The sequence below is a fragment of the Rattus rattus genome, chromosome 4 (assembly GCF_011064425.1).
Source record: "Rattus rattus isolate New Zealand chromosome 4, Rrattus_CSIRO_v1, whole genome shotgun sequence".
Lineage (NCBI taxonomy): Eukaryota > Metazoa > Chordata > Mammalia > Rodentia > Muridae > Rattus > Rattus rattus.
Window position 1 is genome coordinate 17,888,431 of NC_046157.1, and position 21,769 is coordinate 17,910,199.

Here is a 21,769-nt window from a genome sequence, read left to right on the forward strand (position 1 = left end):
TGTTTTGTGTTGTGTTTTGAGACAAGATCTCACTGTGTAGCCCTTACCTGCCTAGAACTTGACGTGTAGACCAGCCAGGCCTCAATTCTCAAAGCACCCCCCCACCTCTCGCATCTGCCCCCCACTGCTGGGATTAAAGGTGCCTCAGCACCCCCAGTAGATTTCTGCTTTTGAAAGGACTGGATCTCTCTGGTAAAATAATGAAATATTATATTTAAATAAAACACTTGATATAAACTCCTACTTAACAAATCAGAGTAATTTTAGTAGAAGCATTACTGCCTCTTCTTTTTCTAAAACTGCCCACAAGAAATTAGAAAATAGCATCAAATTTGAAAACCAGTGATAAAAGTATTGTTAAAACCACGAAAATAAATAGGCACGGTGATACCTGCCTGGAACCCAGCACTCCAAAGGCTAATGAAGGATGATTATGAGATCCAGCCTAGACTTTGCCTCAGGAATTAAAAAAAATAAAAAAAATGCACACACGTTGCGGTAAAAATAAAAAACTTTTTTTTATCCAGTGCTAGAGCTGCCACTGTACGTAGGGCCTCGGGATATCTTCCTCTCAGTCAGCGAAGCGTCTCACCCGCTGAGCTCCACCCCATCTCACACTGCTACTCTCTGAGCAGCGTCTACCAATCTAGTTCCCAAGGCAGGTTGGCAGGTCGCTGCCACACCAGTTTCATACAGACACCGCAGTGTGAGATGGGATAGAGGTCTGAGGGAGGGAGGGAGGGTGCCATACTGGAACGGCTCTCAGACTGCCCTGGTCAGAGGGAGGCCAAGAGAGAAAGTGCGGAGTGGTACGAGTGAGCGGGAACTGGTCCTGCACCTTTTTTATTTTTACCACAACAGATACCTGCCTGGAACCCAGCACTCCAAAGGCTAATGAAGGGTGATTATGAGATCCAGCCTAGACTTTGCCTCAGGAATTAAAAAAAATTAAAAAAAAATACACGCACGCACATACACGCACACACACACACACACACACATACACGCACACGCACACACGTGTTCCTGCCTTAACTTTTGAGGGTCAGTGAAGTACAAAGATTTAGGTGCTGGAGGGATGCTCAGCAGTTAAGAGCACTGCTGCCCGTCCACAGGAATCTTGTTCGATTCCCAGCATCCTGTGGCAGCTCACAACGGTTAGCAACTCCAGTTCAGGAGGATCTGACCCCTCTTCTGGCCTGCTGGGGCACCAGGCTCACATGTTGTGCACAGACAGAACAGACATTCAGTTAAAGCACCCATACATATAAAATTAAAATTTCAAAAAAAATTAAGGCTAGATTTAAAATTTAAAATCAAGATGTAATTTAAATATTTTTCTACTGCTGTGATAAACAGCATAACCCAGGCAACTGAGAAAAGAAACAGTTTTTTTGGCTTAAGGGTTCAGAGGCTTATTCGCTGGATAGTGGTGGATAGTGGTGGGTTCAAATGGCATATTTAAGGTTCTGTCCCCAGCATAGAAGCCCCCACCCAGTATTAATAATGATGAAACTAATGATTTCTCTTTTCTGTTTAATGAGATCCAAAGATCTTGGTCAGAAAGGATTTGGTTGAGAAAAGTTTTCCTAACAGTGCCAAATAAGTGAGATCCAGAGAACCAAGAATGAATTAGCCTAACGAGGGAAGGCATCAGCTGGGGTGGGAGTCAGCTTCCTGCACAGTAACTCAGCAGGTGGAGAGCGGAAGTGAGGTGCAGGTGGAGAGAAGTAAGGTGCAGGTGGGGAGTGGAAGTGAGGTGCAGGTGGAGAGAAGTAAGGTGCAGGTGAGGAGTGGAAGTGAGGTGCAGGTGGGGAGCAGAAGTGAGGTACAGGTGGGGAGCAGAAGTGAGGTGCAGGTGGGGAGCAGAAGTGAGGTGCAGGTGGGGAGCAGAAGTGAGGTGCAGGTGGGGAGCAGAAGTGAGGTGCAGGTGGAGAGCAGAGGTGAGGTGCAGGTGGGGAGCGGAAGTGAGGTGCAGGGTTAGAATTTTATATAAAACCTGAACCGAAATCTCATGAGAAAAGATTTACTCTTAGTGTTCACAACACAGTCCTTCACTCTGTTGCTTTAGAAATAAAGAGCCTACTAAGTGATCTCACAGCTCAAGAATGCCCTGAAACCATTTCCAATGCTTCCTCATGGAGAAAGCCTGAGTTCTCCACACTAGCTTAAAGCGTTACTGGTAACATGCTTCTGGTAACACTTTACTCTCTTTTGTGAGACCCCTTATCTAGAATATTTAATTTATCTGTCTTTCTCACGAGATTAGAATTTTGAATTTTTATTTCTTTTTTTGTTTGTTTGTTTATTGTTTTGTTAGTTTATTTGAGACAGGGTTTGTTGTATCATTCTGTCTGGTCTAAAACTAGATCAGGCTAGCCTCAAATTCACAGCTCTCTGCCTGACTGTCTCACCATGGCTGGGATTACTAGGTACACCACACACCATGCTTATTTTGATTTGTGTGTATCTGTGTTATATGTAAGTGGGAACCCACACGGTCAGAAGAAGGCATCAGCTGCCCGGCAGTTCTGAGCTGCCTGATGTGGTGCTCCTCAGCGCACTCACTCCTCTTCCTCACCCTGTCTCATGTCTTAACCATCCTCTCCTCTGAAACTTTTATCACTTTTGAAAATTACAATGGACATGTGTTCCCTAAATAGAAAAGTATTTTCCCATAAGGCAGGTATAATTCCAGAACTTATGCAAATCAAACCCACCCCTTGCTGCAGTGACCCTGTTAGAAATAATCTCAGAGTCACACAAAGGAACATTCACAAATGAAGCAAACGTTATTTTGGCAATGCAATTCTTTTTCTTCAAAAAGAATGTGGCCAAACCAAATCAGGCCATTAGCACACCAGGGCCTACATGGGTCTTTTATCCCTGGTGTAGGGGGTAACCGCGTCAACCACACACTCTGCTGTGTTTTGTTGGTCAGTGTGAAGGGGAAGAGGGGTCAGGGACTAGAGTGTATTGGTCCAGCCAGTCCTCTGAGGGGCAGTGAGGATGATTATAGGAAAGACGGAAAGGAAGACTCCAAGACAAAGGTTAGAAATCAGGAGGGCTGTCCAGACAGTGCTGCGGCAGCCTCGAGTTTAGCTCTCTGAGGCTTTATGTACTTTAGAGCATGGTGGGAACAAAGTCTCAAGCCAGCAGAGACAATGGCTGACGTACATTCCATATCTGTACCCATCTGGAGGCCTCCTTATTCCTCTCCGTTGCTTCCTCCAAGATTTACAGACTTCCGCCCCTCGCCTTGAGATTCAGGTGAACCCTCTCTTACCATTTCACGTGTCATCTGGAAATCTGCCAGCAGGCCCGGGCCTCATAGACTTTCACAAAGAAAGACAAAATGGCTCCCAGCATAAGAGTCTTGGCTGGATGAACTGCCCTTGATTTTAGAACCTTTTCTTGTCACAGTCCTGAGCAGCTACACCCCACCTGGCCACCCCAGCCCCTGCATCCAGGGCCTTGCAAATGTGCAGCTCTGTTAATGGCCTCTGGGTTCCTCTTAGGCCTCTGCTTTGTGCACTGCTGAGATCTCTAGTGCGTGCTCAGGGCAGTAAAAGATGTTTTCGCTGCAATGTCTCCACAGCTGGTACAAAGCAAATTACAGCATGGCCGAGAAACTCGACTGGGGCCGAGGAATGGGCTGTGAATTTGTCAGGAAGAGCTGTAAATTCTGGATCGATCAGCACAGGCAAAAGTAAGAATGTGTTTCCATACTATGTCTTTGTGGTGTTCTTTTCTGACTGTGTTCTTCGTTATGTCATGAGCGTCAAATATCAGCTCTATGTATAGAAAATACTCGGTGAGTCCCGATTCGCTTCTAATTCATAGGCGTATATATTTTTTAAGCTTTTTGCGTGGTCTCTCATTCTTACTGTTTTCGTCAGAGAACGCACACACAAATACACAAGGAAATGTTGATTTAGAATCCAGAAACTGGACTCATGATGTACTTTAGTGTAGAACACTTGGCTGGTATGTCCAAGGTCCTGGGTTCGATCCTCAGCCCTGAAAAATAAATATTCTCTAGAGTGGGGTCAGGAAAACTGGGTGTTTACGGCAACCGCCTGCCAAGCCCTTTTAGGAACAGGATATTGTGTTTGGTGTGGTTACACACACACACACACACACACACACACACACACACACGCGGAGCACTTAAAGAGAGAGGCGTTACAGAGCTGTTTCTGTAACTGTAACCCTAAATGAAATAGTTTTGTATATGAAGAGATAAGCAGTGATTCCCTACAATTCATTTCCCGATAGGGAGCATGTTGAAAATGTCCTCCAGTGTCCTCGCCAGGGCACCGAGATAGGCTCAGTCAGACTGAGACCAGTGTACAAGGGTCCCTCATGTTGTTCATCTAGACATGTCTACTTCCCTCCCAACACAGCTCCTCCTGAAACTCTGGAATCCAGTCATCTGTTGTCCATTTCTGTATTTCTGTCATTTCAGGAATGTGTCTAGAGATTCCAAACATTGAATAGATGTTACATATGCACAGTAAATGCCCTTTCCACTTCATGTTTATATCCAACCGCTTTGTCCTATATATTATTGTTCGTTTGTTTGTTTTCCTTTGTTTTCCAGACAAGTTCTTAATATTTATGTAGCCTTTGCTACCTCAGTACTAAGTGGACCAGGATGGCCTTAAACTCATGGCAGTCTTCCTGCCTCAGCCTTCCAAGTGCTGAGATTATGAGCATGAAGAGCCATGCTGATCTGATTTTTTTTTTAAGGCTGAGTTATTTCGTTGTTTGGATATGTCACAGTTTGTTTAAGCATTCATACTTTGACGACATCTTGGTCATTTCCACTTTGGAACTATTGTGAAAGAAATCACTATAAACATTTGTTTACTTCACCGTAAACCTTCATTTCCAAAAGTGCAGTTGTTGGCTCATATGTTAGTTGTAGGCTTAATTTTCTAAAAATAAAACCAGCCAAATTCTTTACTAAAATTTCTCGAGGTAATGTGTGATAGCATCTCCACATCATATACGTGTGTGCTGTCTGTGCATCCTTTCTAGCCAATCGTCTCTGTACTCCAAGGTAATTTTCTAATTAGATCCTTTTTTTTTGAGTTGTGAAGATTATATATTTCAGATACTGGTCCTTGTTAGATAAATAGTTTGTAAATATCTTCTCATAATGTTTGGCTTATTGTTTCAAACTCTTAACATGTTTCTTAATATTTTATGTTGGGAGGGAGGAGGCTGCACTCTTGTACAAGCATCTGTGCCTGAAGGGACAATTTTCAGGCATAGCTTCTCTCCTTCCACCACAATGGTCCTGAGGTCATCAGGCTTGGTGGAAGACCCCTAGGCACTGAGCCATTTGTCTACCCCTTCCCAGGGTTTTTTTTTTGTGTGTGTGTGTGTGTGTGTGTGTGTGTGTGTGTGTCTGAATAAAAGGTATTAATGAAGTCCAGATTATTAATTTGTCCTTTTCTTCATGAATAAAAAAACAGTTAATAACTCATTATGGTTCTGTTCTTGGTGTTTGTGGTACTAACAAAAAGGAGGCCCCAAGGCTCTCATGCCTGCTAGGTAGACAGTACCACTGGGCTTTTTCCTCAACCCAAGATGCTAAGTCTAAGAGCTCTTTGCCAAACTCTAGATTCAACTTTTCCTTGTATTTATTATTTTAAAATATTTTAAATTACATGTATGTGGTGGTGTTGGAAAGGTGGTGTGTGCGTGTCAGTTCAAGTGTCTGCAAAGGCCAGAATAAAATGTCAGATCTTTTGGAACTGGAGTTACAGGCTTGATGTGCATATAGGATTGAACCCAGGTTCTCGCAAGAACAGTAAATGTTCTTAATCACTGAGCCACCTCTCCAGCCTCTCATGGTTTCTCAAAAGTTTTATTCTCTTGAGTTGTATTTGAGACCAGGACCCGCTTTGAAATAATTTTCTTTTCTTTTATAGATTTTATTTATTTATTGTATGTATTCACATACATACACTGTCACTGTCTTCAGACACACCAGAAGAGGGCATCAGATCCCATTAAAGATGGTTGTGAGCCACCATGCGGTTGCTGGGAATTGAACTCAGGACCTTGGCAAGAGCAATCAGTGCTCTTAACCACTGAACCATCTCTCCAGCCTGAGATAATTTTCTTATGAAGTTAGGACTTGGATTGAGGGTCATATTTTTTTTATAGATACTGATTTTTCCAACACAATTTATTGAAAATGGCCATCTTCCCTCTTGAGTTGTTTTTGTACAGCTTTTTTATTACATTTGAGGGTGCGTGTGTGTGTGTGTGTCTGTGTCTGTGTGTGTACATGTGTGTCTCTGCACACCTATACCACAGTGCATGTGTGGAAGCCAAAGGAGCTCTCTTGCAGGAGTGAGCTCTCTCCTTCCACCATATGGAGATTGGAATCTAGAGTTTGGCAAAGAGCTCTTACATTGGAAACAATTCTTGGGCTGGGGAGAGCCCAGTGGCCCTGTCTGCCCAGCAGGCATGAGGCCCTGGGTAATTAGCATCGCAGACACCAGTTCTGGGGCTTGCACTGCGAGCGCTCTTCAGGCTTAGCAGCACACACCATTTCCTGCTGCGCCATCTTCCCAGCTCTTGAGTTTTCTCCTCTGCTCCCCACAGCAGTTGCTTATGTTCGTGTGGATCTTTCCCCATCTTCTCTGTCCATGCATCTTTTCCCGTGTCTGTCCCTCCATGGGTAGGTACATAGTGTGTGGTTTCTGACGCTCTCTAGTTTCTCTTTTAGCCATTAGGCTGAAATGGAAACCTCCTTCTTTATTCTTTCTCAAAATAACGTCACTGTTTCTCTTCTTTCCTTTCTGTGTGAATTTTACAGTAGTCTTATTTATATTTAAAGAAGAAAAGGAGGACTTGCAAGATGGCTTGACAGATGCTGCATTAAGCCTGTGCATTTGTTTAAGGAGAATTATCATCCTTCTTCTGTGGGGTTTTCCAGGCCACAAAAACAGTATGGGGGAAGCATCCAGTCTTTCATCATTAAATGCAAAGCTGTTGCGTTCTGTTTTTGAAGGTCTTCTGTGACTTGAGTAATTTCCCCCATCCATCTCTTTCTGTCTCTCTCTTTTTGCTTTTAAAACACACATGGATACAGAATTTTATCAACTGCCTTTTGGCTTTAATTTATATAATTATGTGTATTTTTCTCACCTCTAATATGATGGGTTACTTTGCTTGATTTCCAAATATTAAACCGCCTGTGCATCCAGGGCTACACCCCGTTCAGTCATGGTCCATAGTTGTTCTGTGCACTGCTGGGCTCAGTGTATCAGCATTTTATTTTGGATTTTAAATCTATGTGAGAAATATTTCTGTATAGTTTCTATTCTCTCTACTTACTTGCTTTACCTTTAGCTAGATATGGCTCTCAGAGCATGTACTTCATGCTACTTAGAATGGTTTTTGTTTCTTTTATGTGCACTGGTGTTTTGCCTGTCTGTATGTCTATGTGACAGTGTCAGAAGTCCTGGAACTGGAGTTACAGACAGCTGTGAGCCACCATGTGGGTGCTGGGAATTGAACCCAGGTCCTCTGGAAGAGCAGCCAGTGCTCTTAACCATAGTCTATGCTCTTAATGCATAGAACAAATGGTAGAGTAACAGTCTCTGTGTAACGGCGCCCATTATCTTCACTCAGCTGTGGCTGTATGGTAAAGTGCAGTGTGTGTGCTCAAGAACAAACCCTTGTGATGCCGGGTTTATTCTAAGCTTTTATATTCATTTCATTTTGTTCACTTGGTCTTGTTTCTCTTAAAAATCTACAAGTAGTTGAGGTTTTCCCCGTATCTTTATGCATTCTAGTTTCATTGTTTTCTCTGGGAGTGGGCACAGCATGATTTCCCTTCATTTAAATTGGTTGGCTTGTGTATTTTAGCCCAGAATATGGTCTTTCATGGAGAATGTTCCCTGTGAACTTGAAAAGCAGTGCTTCTGACCTGGGTTTTGACCTTGCTGAGGCTGCCCTCTGGCCATGCATTCTGGGACATGACGTCTGCAGTTAATGGTGGGGTTGCCTGTTTGTTAGGGCAGCAATAGCAGTAGTTCTGCCTCGAGCTTTGATGGTTCGTAGACGTGTAAACTTCAGACATTACTGCTTCCCTGGACTGTCTTTTACCGTGGGAGGCTTCTCTCTCTCTTTTTTTTAAATATTTATTTTTATGCATATGACTGCATGTACACCTGCATGTACCCCTGCATGTACCCCTGCATGTACACCTGCACACCAGAAGAGGGCATCACATCCCATTACAGATGGTGGTGAGATACCATGTGGTTGCTAGGATTTGAACTCAGGACCTTTGGAAGAGCAGATCTCTAGCCAACTTCCCTTAACCACTTCCTTACTCTGCACCCTGAGGTATTGTTTCTTTCTTCCTTTTGTACCTCATTTGTGTTAGAATGCACTAAGAAGGCCCCTTCTCTTTACTGTCTGGGAGAGGTTGTATAGAATTGGTATCCCCCTCCTCCCCGATGCTCTCCTCATTATGTTAAGATTTATGTTTTTAGTTGTGTGTGTGTGCATGCACACATTGTATGTGTTCCTGAGGAGGCCAGAAGAGGGTGTCAGATACCCTGAGGCTGCGTTATAGGAAGTTGTGAGCTTCCCAGTGTTGGTGCTGGGAACAGAACTAGGATCCTATGCAAGAGCAGCATGAACTCTTAACCACTGAGCCGTCTCTCCAGCCCCTCCTCTCCTTCCCACTGTCCCTGACAGTTTCCCTCTGTGGCCCAGGCTGGCTTCAAACTCATGATCTTCTTACCTCAGCCTCTCCTACTTATCTGCCTGTGGCACTGGAGCAAGCACCATTGTTAAGTAGGACGGAGATTTCCCCAGCGACACTGTCTGACCTGGAGATTGCTCTTCTAAGTCTAGTGCTGTGAACTCAGCGTCCGTAATTCTCATAGGCCATTGAGTTGTTGGTTCCACACTGAGTAAATCGTGGCACCTTATGTTTGTGAGGGATTGGTCTGCTTTATTGTCTGAGTTATCAGATGCATATTTCTGAGGCCGTCTGTCCTTGTTAAGCCTCATTACCTCTTAGTTGTCTGTCAGGCTGTGACGTGCTGTTTAGTCCTAATGCTGAAATGCATGCCTCCTCCCACTCTTTCTCTCCAGAGATTTGTTTTTCTTACTGATCTTCCTTAACAGTTGTTTTTTTTTTGGGAACCACAGACATAGCTCGTAGGGTACGTGCCTAGCATCATGAAGTCCGAGTTTGATCTCCAGTGCTACATAAACTTGGTGTGAGGTGAGCCCACTGCTGCAGAGATGCGGGCAGAAGGATCAGGAGTTCACGGTCGTCTTCTGCTGCATAGCGGGGCCGGAGCCGTTTTGATCCACCCTGTCCTGTGTTCTGTCCTCACTGGCTTCTGCTCTACTCTCCTGCACATCTCCTGCTTGTTCTGGCCATTTTCTCCTCCCTCCAGACCCTTGAGCCATTTGGTGAGAGGCTTTTCTTCTCTCTGTGTCTCTACACTGTAAGTCTCTTCCCCAGTGGCCCCTACAACCCCCTCCGTACGCTGTGGCTCTCTTGTCATCTAATTCAGAGCATTTCCCCGAGTCATCGTCTTTGACTGAGGGTATTTACTAGAATGTCGCTCAGTTTTCAAGGGTTTGACAGGTTCTGAGTCACGTTTTTGCTGTTGAAGTCTAGTTTGACTCCACTGTTGTGAAGGAAATACTCTGTGTGACTTCAGCTCTCAACTTCCTGGGGTTTGCCTTATGCCTGAAGACAGGGTTGGTCTTGCTGTGTGTTCTCTGATCACTTGGAAGGAATGCGCGTTCTGCTGTGTTTGGTGGTTGCCATGGCAAGGTTCATGATGTCTTGTGGGGATGGCGTTAGCTCCTTTGTGTCCTTGCTGATTTCCTGCTTATTCTACTGATTGTTTTAAATTTTTAAATTTAAAATTAAATTATTTTTTAAATCTATTTGTATTCTTGTGCGTGTCCACACTGTGTGTAGGGAAGTGTGCCTACCAGGCACATGAGTGGCTATCAGAAGACAACTCCGTGGAGTTGGGTCTCCCCCCACTTTTATGTGGGTTCTAGGGAAGAACTCAGTCTGAGGGACATGACTGGTGCCTTTTCCCGGGAGCCATGGGCTGCTTTGTTCTCAGTGTTGAGGAGGTTCCCACTGCACTGCGTCTCTAACTCTGAGTCCTCAACTAGTCCCCTGTCTTCTCTCTGCTTTTCCCTCTTTTGATTTAGCTCTAATATCTAGGGGCCTCGGTGTGCTTCAAATGAAGAAGAGGGGGAAATGTATCTGTTCTGTCTTCCCGGAAGTAGAAATGAGATTTCATACTTTTTATATGGTAAAAATTTCCCCTCAATGATTGAAGTGATTCAGACTGCAGTCTGCAGAACTGGACTTTACGAAGCTGTAAGAGGGTTAACAGAACTTTCTGGAATACGGTGTAATAGTGCTCTCGGCATCTAGATGAACCCTCCACCCCATGCTCTGCATCCCTCCACTCTCGGGAATCTTGGTAGCCTGATTAGACCTTTACTATAAACTGTAAAACTCGGGATTGTAGCGAAGGGGCAGTCTCTATAGTGGACTTGTAGTATTCTCTTTTAAATGTGAGGCCAGGTTGTACAGACCTCCACTCAACAGGCCGTCGACATGGAAATGACCAGCTTGCCTTCCTTGTGCGCAGGAGGCAGGTGCCGAGCCCGTACTGTGACACGCTCAGGAGTAACCCGCTGCAGCTGACTTGCCGACAGGACCAGAGAGCCGTTGCTGTGTGTAACCTGCAGAGATTTCCCAACCCCTTACCACCAGAGTACCAGGTAACCCGAGTTCCCAGCACAGCTTTAAGAGCTGACTTTTCAAAAAAGTAGTCTCTGTTTTAATTAAGAAAGCAAATATTTTAATTGTTTTCTTGTGTAAGTTTCTCTATGTTTCTGTTAGAAAAGGGGAAAAGCCTGTAGCGCCTTCATTTGCTCAAGGCTAACGCTGCTTAGCAAGGAACTAGAACCCAGCTGTGCCTTGAGTCAACAGCCAAGCAAACCAGGGCTCTGTCCCATCTCCCTGCAGTAGGATGACGGGGCTGTGGCCCCTGCCCAGTCTGTCTGGATGCCGAGGAACGAACGCAGGTCTTCATGTCTACACGGAAAGTGATTTAGCCACCACACCGCCTCCCCAGCTTCTGACTGGATCCTTTTGTTTCAAACCATTGCTGACATCTCCTTCTTTAAATTTCTCTAATTTATTCAGAAGACAAAACTCTTGAAATAAAATAACGTAGTTACTCTAATCCTGCTAATTACAAAATGTGTAGAGTGCTTGCCTAGCAAGCGCAAGGCCCTGGGTTCGGTCCCCAGCTCCGAAAAAAAGAAAAGAAAAAAAAAACAAAACAAACAAACAAAAAAAAAACAAAATGTAAGTTCTGCTTTAAAAAATACTTGGATTTGTGGGATGTGAAAGATGAACAAGGGGGCGGTAGGGAGATGGCTCAGTGCTGCCCTGATGCTGAGAATGGGACTGGGGCACTGTCTAAGAACAGCCCATGTTAAGCACTGAGCGAACGCTCCTTCCAACCCCTGCTCACTTGTGACGTTCCGACATGTGCTTGGCCTCGCCGAGTATATCACACCCCATCACTTGGCAAAGGGATTTCTAGGAATAGTGGAGTATATCAGTATAAAGTGTGATTGTTACCATGTAGCTAGCCCAGGCTGAGCTCTAAATCAGTCCTCCTGCCTCAGCCTCCTGCGTGCTGGGATTTACAATCGTGTACCCCTTGCTGGCACAATGTGGACCTTTACAATGTACTTGGTTCCTTGTTCTTTTGGTATTCAGACTATTTCATATAAAAAACTCTTTTTTTTCAAGGTTTTTTTCCTAAGATTACTTATACATTTCCTATATTTATTATTTTGGGATATTGCTTGGGTGCCCCAAACTCCTGGGTTCTAGTAGTCCTCATGTCTGAGACTTCCCAAAAGCAGGGTGGGGGCTACAGCACAGTCCACCGTGCCTAGTGTCTTATATTGAAAATACCATCATTTTATGCGTTAGTTTTCTGTCATATCAGCCCTCTTTTTTTTTTTTTTTTTTTTTTCGGGGCTGGGGCCCGAACCCAGGGCCTTTTGCTTCCTAGGCAAGCCCTCTCCCCCTGGGCTAAATCCCAAACCCCCATTCAGCCCTTTTTTTTTCCTGTTTTCTGTGGTGCTTGTTTGTGGGTCAAGGTCTCACAATGTAGTCCTGGATGGTCCGGCCCTCACTGTCGAGACCACAGATCCCTCTGCCTGCCTCCCCAGTGCTGGGAATGAAGGACTGTGCCACCATGCCTGGCTCTGTTCCATTGGCTTTGGGGCTTTGCTTTGTTTATTTTTGTCACGCATATGATTTTACTATTTATTAAAGACAGAAACAAATATTTGTACTAATAAGGAAGATGTGCTACTTTATTTTCTTTTAAATAGTTACATCTTCACTGCAGGACAAAGAGCATTTTTAATGTTTTCCAGGATGATCGATACTTTGACTTTATAAATACCATTCTGCAGAAATACATAGTCCAAAATGCCAGAAGTGTGTTTAGCACCATTTTCATAATTGTTTAAATTCTGAAATTCAAGTCTGCAACTCAGACAACATATATTTTGTTTTGTTTAGACAGAGCCTCTTTACACATCCCTGGCTGCTGTTCTGGAACTCACTGTGTAGACCAGGCTGGCCTTGAACTTAGAAGAGATTCACCTGCCTCTGCCCCCCAGGGCCAGACAGCAATTTTAAAGATGAAACATCCCAACACAATACAATGAAAGATACTCTGATGCTTGGAGATGAAAACGTTAAGTAGTTTTGGTTTTGTCTGTCTTTTGCTTACCCTATTTCTCCTCCATCCTTTGAAATCAGTCAAATTCGTCATCTTGATGGGTGACTTCATTATCTTAACTCTTACCACCTGTTTCTAAAGCTGGGCGTCCTGACGATGCCTGCTGTTGTATCACTTCATTGTTAGTGTGCAGTGTGCGGAGAAACCTGCAGCACTGTCCGAGGGTGCATAGCAGTAGCAGGAAGCTGTGATTGCCGTGCTCTGCTCTGGTCTTGATCTCACAGATGACTCTTCCTTCCCCCCCCTCCTGTGATTGTTTGCAGTACTTTGATGAGCTCAGTGGGATATCTGCCGAGGATCTGCCTTACTATGGTGGGTCAGTCGAAATCGCTGACTATTGCCCTTTCAGTCAGGAATTCAGCTGGCATTTAAGTGGCGAATATCAGCGCAGCTCCGACTGTAGAATACTGGAAAACCAACCAGGTTAGTAAGCCACTGAGGGAAGGGTTAAGCTCATCATACAATGTTGTTGTTGTTGTTATTGTTTTTTGTTTTATTGTTTTTTTTTCCCGAGACAGGGGTTCTCTGTGTAGCCCTGGCTGTCCTGGAACTCAACCTGTAGACCAGGCTGGTCTCTAACTCAGAGATCCACCTGCCTCTGCCTCCTCTGAATACTGGGATCAAAGGCCTGTGACACCACCACATGGCCTGCATCATACAATTTTCTCTTACCAATATAAAACAGTTGCAAAGGGGACAGTCTCCACAGCCAGATGAGTTTGAGTTTTTCAGTTCCTTTACTTAATTTGTGTCTGTTACTTGACTCCTCTGCCTGTATAATACTAACCTCATAAGTCGTCATGGCTATAGAGTGACACCCTGTCTCAGAAAGGAGGGCAGGGATGGTTCAGTGGTTAAAAGCACTGGCTACTCTGCCCAGGTTCCATTTCTAGCACCCACATCACAGCTTGTAGTTGTCCAAAACTCCCACTCCAGGGCATCAGACAGCCATTCCACATACAGCCAACACACCAACACACATAAAATTTTATATATACATTATATATATATACTTGCATCCTATGATGTTTTTTGCCATTTATTTTTTTTTTTTTTTTTTTTTATGTTGATCATACTTTAAAAGGACAGTGGGCTTGGTACTAACTGGAGTCCAGCTGGGAGCTGCCACTTGTGCCGAAGCCTGGCACATTCAGCTGATGTCACAGCCAGTTCCCTATCCCTTCCCTGTTGCAGACACATCCTGACACTAACGATTTGGCAGCACCTTGCTGAGGTGAAAGAAACGCAGATCTCTGCTGAAGATTTTCTGGCTGGATCACAGTATTGATTTAGAGCTCGGCTCAACACCACCTTTTAAAAATACAAATATTTCAGGCTTTGAAACTGTGCTTTGCCCTCCTTAGTGTGAAAGGTTACGGAGACCAGGAAATGCACAGGGTCTCAGGGTTTAGCTTGGACTGTGGTTTGCTGAGCTGCCTTGCACACTATTTGTTATTCTTTTCAGAGACCTGAAATTCACAGGTAAGGGAGCTCCATACAATTTGGTATTGCTAGTTCACACTTCTTTTCATAGTTCATAAAATTAAGATTTTAAAAAGCTTAAGAAAATCAAGTACTTCTGTATATGCTGTATTCTAGTACTTGAACTCACTATTTTGAAAAACATGAAACTCGGGCTGGCAGTATGATTCAGCAGGTAAAGGCACGCGCTGTCCAAGCCTGCAGACCTGGAGCCCACACAGAAGAAGAAGGAGAGAACAAGCCCACACAGTTGCCCTCTGACCTTCACACATGCACCTTGGTGTGCTTGGCCATCCCCCATGTCATGCATACATGTGCACACACGAAAATAATAGCTAAATTTGAAACTACCGTGAAACCTTAGACTAAGGAGAACACACTGTGACTAGAATCTAAGGACTTTGTCTTTTCGCCTACTAAGTACTAAAAGGCCATTCACCCACACTGCAGCTGGGAGCCTAGTCTGCGACTAGTATGTGAGTTTCCAGAAGGCGCCACAAGATGAAGATACAAAAATCTTAGTTTGTGGGAGACAGAGTTGGGACGATTGCAAGTTCTGAATCCAGCCTGAACTGCACAGCAAGATACTGTCTCCAGATGCCAAACACCACCTGCCCCGCACGTGAAAGGGACGTCTTATTTAGGCCACCGCAGGAAGTGGTTCTGGTTTTGGAATCGAACCTCTGGTTTTTGGTGCCCAGTCCTCTGTGTAATTAACCCAGATACTTAGGGCCCACTTAATCCCATCTCTAGTATAATAATTCTCTCACATCAGCTGCCTTCTGAAATCCCAGTTGAGTCTGGAGTCTTGTTTGTCCTTTCTAAACTTGACATTTTCCATTCAGCAAATTCGATTTGTTCATGTGTTTTTGTTTTGGGAGACAGTCTTCCTCTGAGACTTACTTCAGACTCAGCAGCCCTGCTCTGCCGTCCAAGACCTGGATTGCAGATGTGGGCCACAGGCCTGCCTCAACACCTTAGGTTTTTAAACCTGCTTTTATGCTCTGTTGCTAAAGACAGGGTCTCCTGTAGCCCAGGCTGGCCTCAAGCTGGTAACCCTCTTGTTTTGCATCCACAGAACGTTTAGCCATGAGTAGGATGCCTCATTCCTGTTCTCTGTGCTAGTGGTCAGTGTGTGAGAAGACTCTTTGGGTCGTTTCAGAGCTGTTTAAGAACTACGGTGCAGAGCAGTATGGGCCACATTCAGTCTGTCTGCTTCAGAAGTCAGCATTTGTCATGGAGCAGTGTGAGAGGAAGCTCAGCTACCCAGACTGGGGGAGCGGGTGCTACCAGGTAAGCCACGGGCCCAGCCACCATCCACATACGGAGGTTCACTTCATGGCTTTGTATGGGATTATATTTGATACAGCTTATATGGGGATTTGCCGGTCACTGCTTGAGTTTTGTAATTGTTAGTTTCAGTGCTGTGGTTTGTGAAAATACATTTCATTGATAGAAATTGCTTTTAACTGTCTGGAATATATATAACTTGGACCAGGCAGGCATGGTTGTGCACGTGTTTAATCCCAGCACTCATGGCAGAGGCCGATGGATCTCTGTAAGTTCATGTCTAGCCTGGTCTACATAGCAAATTCCAGACCAAGCCAGGGTTATATAGTGAATCACTGTCTCAAAATAAATAAATAAAAGCAAAATTGTTGTATATTAATGTATTCTTTGATTTTACTTCTAGGCATAAATCCTAAGTAAATAATGGCAGATACATACCTCTGTCCTTGAACAAGGTTTGCTCTGTAAGGCATCAGCGTACAGGTTATGTCTCCAGAGGGAGCTGAGGGTGCAGCCCAGCAGGCTGTGCACACCTTGCTTGCTCCAGGACCGAGGTTTGATCTCTGGCACCATAACAAAAGGGAAGGTTACAGAGATGTACTCTCTGGATGGCGGCGTTGCTGTATTAAGAACTGATCCAGACGTAGGAATTCTGTGAATGAGGGGCACCCAACTGATGGACTTTTCTCCCTGCTCACGGGTGCCAAGTGTCTTAGGATTTCTACTGCTGTGATAAACACCATGACCAAAGCAACGGGGGAGGGAGGGGTTTGTTTCAGCTTGCAGCTCTCAGTTCCGTCTCTGTCACTGAGGGAAGTCGGGGCAGGAGTCCAGGCAGGATCCTGGAGGCAGCAGGTAAAGCAGAAGCCATGGAGGACACTGCTTATGGGCTTCATGATTGGTCAGCGTGGTTTCCACCCCACCTGCCCAGGGTTAGCCCCACACACAGTGGCTTGTCCCTCTGGCGGCATTCAGTGATCCGAAAATGCTGTCCCAGACAGACTTCCTAGAGGCCAATCTTACAGAGACATGTTCTCAATTAAGAGTCACTCCTCCCAGATGACTCTGTCTTGTGTCAGTTGACATAAAATTACCCAGTACACTAGAGAAGGTTGTGATCCTGGGAACTGAAATATAAGAACCCTTGTGCCATGCCCAAACTCATGGGACACAATGAAAGCTGTGCTAAGAGGAAAACTCATAGCTCTGAGTGCCTGCAGAAAGAAACAGGAGAGAGCATACACTAACTACTGGACAGCACACCTGAAAGCTCTAGAACAAAAAGAAATAAATAAACCAAAGAGTAGTAGAAGGCAGGAAATAATCAAACTCAGGGCTGAAATCAACCAAGTAGAAATGAAAAGGACTACACAAATCAACAAAACCAGGAGCTCGTTTTTGAGAAAATCAACAAGATAGATAAACCCTTAGTCAGACTAACCAGAGGGCACAGAGAGTGTGTCCAAATTAACAAAATCAGAAATGAAAGGGGAGACATAACAACAGAAACTGAGGAAATTCAAAAAATTTTCAGATCTTACTACCAAAGCCTATATTCTCAACTGAGAAATATCAAATGGCTGGGAAGAATCTAAAGAAGTGTTCAACATCCTTAGTCATCAGAGAAATGCAAATCAAAACAACTCTGAGATTCTACCTCACACCAGTCACAATGGCTAAGATAAAAAAAACTGAGGTAACAGCAGATGCTGACAAGGATGTGGAGAAAGAGGAACACTCCTCCATTGTTGGTGGGATTGCAGACTGGTACAACCACTGTGAAAATCAGTCTGGTGATTCCACAGAAAAGTGGACATTGAACTACCTGAGGACCCAGCTATACCACTCCTGGGCATATACCCAAAAGATGCTCCAACATTCAACAAAACACATGCTCCACTATGTTCATAGCAGCCTTATGTATAAAAACCAGAAGCTGGAAAGAACCCAGATGTCCTTCAACAGAGGAATGGATACAGAAAATGTAGTACATCTATACTATGGAGTACTACTCAGCTATTAAAAACAATGACTACATGAAATTCTAAGGCAAATGGATGGAACTAGAAAATATCATCCTGAGTGAAGTAATCCAGTCACTGAAGGACACACATGGTATGAACTCACTCATAAGTAGATATTAGCCCAAAAGCTCGGAATACCCAAGAAACAGTTCACATATGAAGATCAAAAAGAAGGAAGACTAAAATGTAGATGCTTCAGTCCTTCTTAGAAGGGAAAACCAGGGCTGGAGAGATGGCTCAGCAGTTAAGAGCACTGACTGCTCTTCCAGAGGTCCTGAGTTCAAATCCCAGCAAGCACATGATGGCTCAGAACCATCTGTAATGGGATCTGATGCCCTCTTCTGGTGTATCTGAAGACAGTGACAGTGTACTCTCATACGTAAAATAAATAAATAAATCTTTAAAGAAACAAAAAGAAGAAGGGAGAACAAAATACCCATGGAAGGAAATACAGAGACAAAGAGTGGAGCAGGGACTGAGGAAAAGGTCATCCAGAGACTGCCCCACCTGGGGATCCATCCCGTTTGCTGACACCAAACCCAGTCACTATTGCTGATGCCAAGGAGAGCTTGCTAACAGGCCTGATATGGCTATCTCCTGAGAGGCTCTGCTAGAGCCGTACTGATACAGAAGAGGATGCTTGCAGTCAACCATCAGACTGAGTACAGGAACCTCAATGGAGGAGTTAGAGAAAGGACTGAAGGAGCTAAAGGAGTTTGCAACCCCATATGAAAACAACAATATCAACCAACTAGAACCCACCAGAGCTCCCAGGGGCTAAACCACAAAAGAGTACACATGGAAGAACCCATGGCTTCAGCCACATATGTAGCAGAGGATGGCATTGTCTGGCATCAATAGGAGGAGAGGCCATTGGTTCTATGAAGGCTCGTTTATACAGTAAAGGGGAATACCAGGGCGTTGAGGCGGGGATGGGTGGGTGGGGGAGGGAGCATGGAAGAGGGGGAATAGGGGCTAACATTTGAAATGTAAATACATAAACTATCCAATAAAAAAAAAGAACTCCTTGTGCCACGTTAGCCTCACAAGCTGAGCTAAATAGCATTTGTTTGGTGCATGCATGTGCGTGTGTGAGCATGTGCCTAGGTCAGCCTCAGGCGTGCTTCCTCAGGAGCTGTCCACCTTGATATTGAGGCAAGGTCTCTCTCTGCACAGGGCTTCCCATTAGGGTAGGCTGGCTGCTCCATGGGCTCTGAGCCCCAGGGATCCGCCTGTCTATCTCCCCAGCTCTTGGACTGAAAGCACTTGCAAACACACCGCCATACCTGGGGGGGTTGTTTTTGTTTTTTTAAGATAAAGTATATTATTTCAAAGAACTGCCACATGTTTGGTTTTAACATAAACGTAAAGCAGGTGTCAAGCTTCTTACTCAAAACGGTGCCAGTTATGCTCCAGGATGGTAAATCTCAATGAAATTACAAGGCTGTAAAATGCCACAGTTGGTGGGCCTGGACATGGATTCAACAGCTACTGGGAATCTTGGAATCTGAGTCTGGATTTTTTTCAATATTTATTTATTTTTACTTTATGCGTGTGGGTGTTTTGTCTGCTTTTATCTGTGCACCACATGGTTCAGTGCCTTTGGAGGCCAAATGAGGTTGAGGATCCCCTGGAACTAGAGCTGTGAAAGATTGTTAGCCAGCAAGTAGGGGCTGTGAAAGTCACTGCTGTTACCAGAGACTGTCTGTCCATCACCTGCATCTGAATTTTGGGGAAAGGACTTCATGTAGCCAAGGCTGGCCTCAGATTTACTTCATAGCTAAGAATGACGACGATGACAATGATGACGATGATGATGATGATGATGTGTGTGTATGTGTGTATGTATGTGTACGCATGCACATATGTGTGTACACACACACACACACACACACACACACACACACACACACACACACACCAGTTACTTAGGTTCTCTATCCCGTTCTATCGATCCCTGTCTCTGCGTGTGCGTCCCTGCAGCTCTATAGTAGGACATGAGGTCAGGTATGCTGATGCCTCTGGCTGTGTTCCTTCTGCTCAGGAGTCCTTTGGCTGCCTGGGATCTATTGTGCCTCCATGTAAATTTTAAGTTTTTTGTGAAGAATGCCACTGGAGTTCTGGTTGGGACTGCACTGAATCTGTAGATGGCTTCTGGTAAGATGACCGTTTCACAATACTGAGTTCTCTAGCCCGTGGACCCGGGGGAGGGAGAGAGAGGTCTTTCTGTCTCCTACTGTCTTCCTTGATTTTTTTCTTTAGCATTTCAACTTTTCATTGGAGAACTCTTTCAGGTGATTGACTGGGTTTATTCTGGGGTTTCGTGGTTGCTTAGGCTATCGTGGATGGGATTGTTTCCCTGGTTTCTTTTCAGTAAGTCTATATCAGTGTGTAGGAAGGCTACTGATTTCTGTGTGGCTTCTGAGACTTGGCTGAGAGTATGAGTTGTCTGAGGGTCCCGGTGCTGTTTTAGGTATAATTGTATCCTCTCCAAATAGAGCCGCACCAGCTTCCTCCTTTCCTATTCAGTTTCTCCTCATTTGTATCTCCTGCCTTATTGCTCCCGCTGGGACTTCCAGTACCGAACGAGAATGAAGCCCATGCACACCCTTGTCTTGCTCCTGGGTAGAGGCAATGCACGGGTTTCCCTCGCTGTGGTCATCATGGACAGCCTGTTCTGTGCTGGCCTCTATTCCACTATTCCAAGTTCCTCCAGGACTTTAACACAAAGTCTTCTCTGTGCCCCTCTAGATGTCCATGTGATCAGTACTTGAGTTTCTTTGTGAAATACCTAACATTTATGGGTTTGCATACGTTCAACCAAACACTGCCAGATCAGCAGGACACGAATCAACACTGACTCTGAATAGTAATGGCTTCAATTTCTCAGTCAAAAGAACAGCCATCTATTTCTGCCTCCAGGAAAGTGTCTTATCATACAAAAGAGACCCTGCTTGTGGTGATAGGATAGAGAAAGCACTCCAACCAAATGGACCTACTAGACAAGCACAGGCCGGCCTCATATGGCTATGTAGCTAACAAGGACCTCCTAATCCTCCTGCCTTCAAGTGCTGGGATTACAGGCATGTGCCACCACAGCTGGCTGTGAAAGTGATAGCTTTTTAAATTACATACAGCTAATTAGACTCCTTCCAAATACTCCATACTGCTTCTCTACCAAGCAAGCTCCATCATAAAGGACAACTAAGCTTAGAACCCAGTGTGACCCCTCTGGGAAGGCACACGCGCTGACAGAGGTGAGAGCTCTCCTTCCTCCCATGCATGTAGTGTTTACATGGACATAACACAGTAACTGAGGACCTGTGTAGTGCACATGGTCACCTCCACCTCCTGGGTACCCTCTGCTCTTTTTTCTATGGGTTCTCCTGCTTGGGGAGTTGGTGTCAGCTCCTGGGTTCTCCTTTTTCACAATTGTGGATTTTATCTGCTAGTGGACCTGTGACCCCCACGTCTGAAAGCATCACGACCCTACCTTTATACCTAAGAACAGCAGAGCGTTGCCTCTGCTCTTGTAGGGTCTCCTGCAGGGCTGAGAACGAAACTGACAGGAGAAAGAGTAACAGGAGAAAAGTTCACTTATCTATTGTCAGGTAGGTATATATCACTCAGAAGCATTCATAAAGAAGTGAAAACCCAGAGTAGTGAATCTTAGGCTGTATGCGGAATTGAACAAGAGAGGCAACTGTGGACAGCCATGATGAGACGCGGGCAGACTGATGGGAGGAGATGTCCTTAGGCAGGCTCGGTCTTACAGAGTCTCCCAGCATTGACACACAGCCTGTGGTGATGACGGAATATGGAGGGCATCCCACCTGGGAGTCTGTGCTTTTGAGAAGAGGAAAGTTGGAAAACTCTTATGTCCGCTGTGTTTTAAATGCTTGTAACCCTCCATGCCAACGTGGCATCTTTGGGGGAAGTATAATCTACTCCCTTTCGATAGTTTAGCAGGATAGAGCTTAAGAATAAAGGTTTGGAAATGATTTCCCCCAACTTCTTAGGTGGCTTCTTGAAGTTCTGACTCGCAGTGTCATCTCTTCCCTTTTAGGAGTTGGTCATGGTGTCCTCTTAAGACAGTTGAAGAACAGTCGA

At 44.7% G+C, this 21,769-nt stretch overlaps 1 protein-coding gene across 1 annotated transcript in view; it reads left to right on the plus strand.

Annotated features, from left to right (window-relative positions):
* Positions 1-21,769, plus strand: part of Lmln (leishmanolysin like peptidase) — a 58,029-nt gene that overhangs the window by 24,924 nt on the left and 11,336 nt on the right. Inside the window, exons 12-15 of the mRNA XM_032900133.1 lie at positions 3,599-3,709; positions 10,677-10,809; positions 13,127-13,286; positions 15,508-15,638. Of these exons, the coding sequence (XP_032756024.1) occupies positions 3,599-3,709; positions 10,677-10,809; positions 13,127-13,286; positions 15,508-15,638 (535 nt within the window). The remainder of the gene's footprint in view (positions 1-3,598; positions 3,710-10,676; positions 10,810-13,126; positions 13,287-15,507; positions 15,639-21,769) is intronic.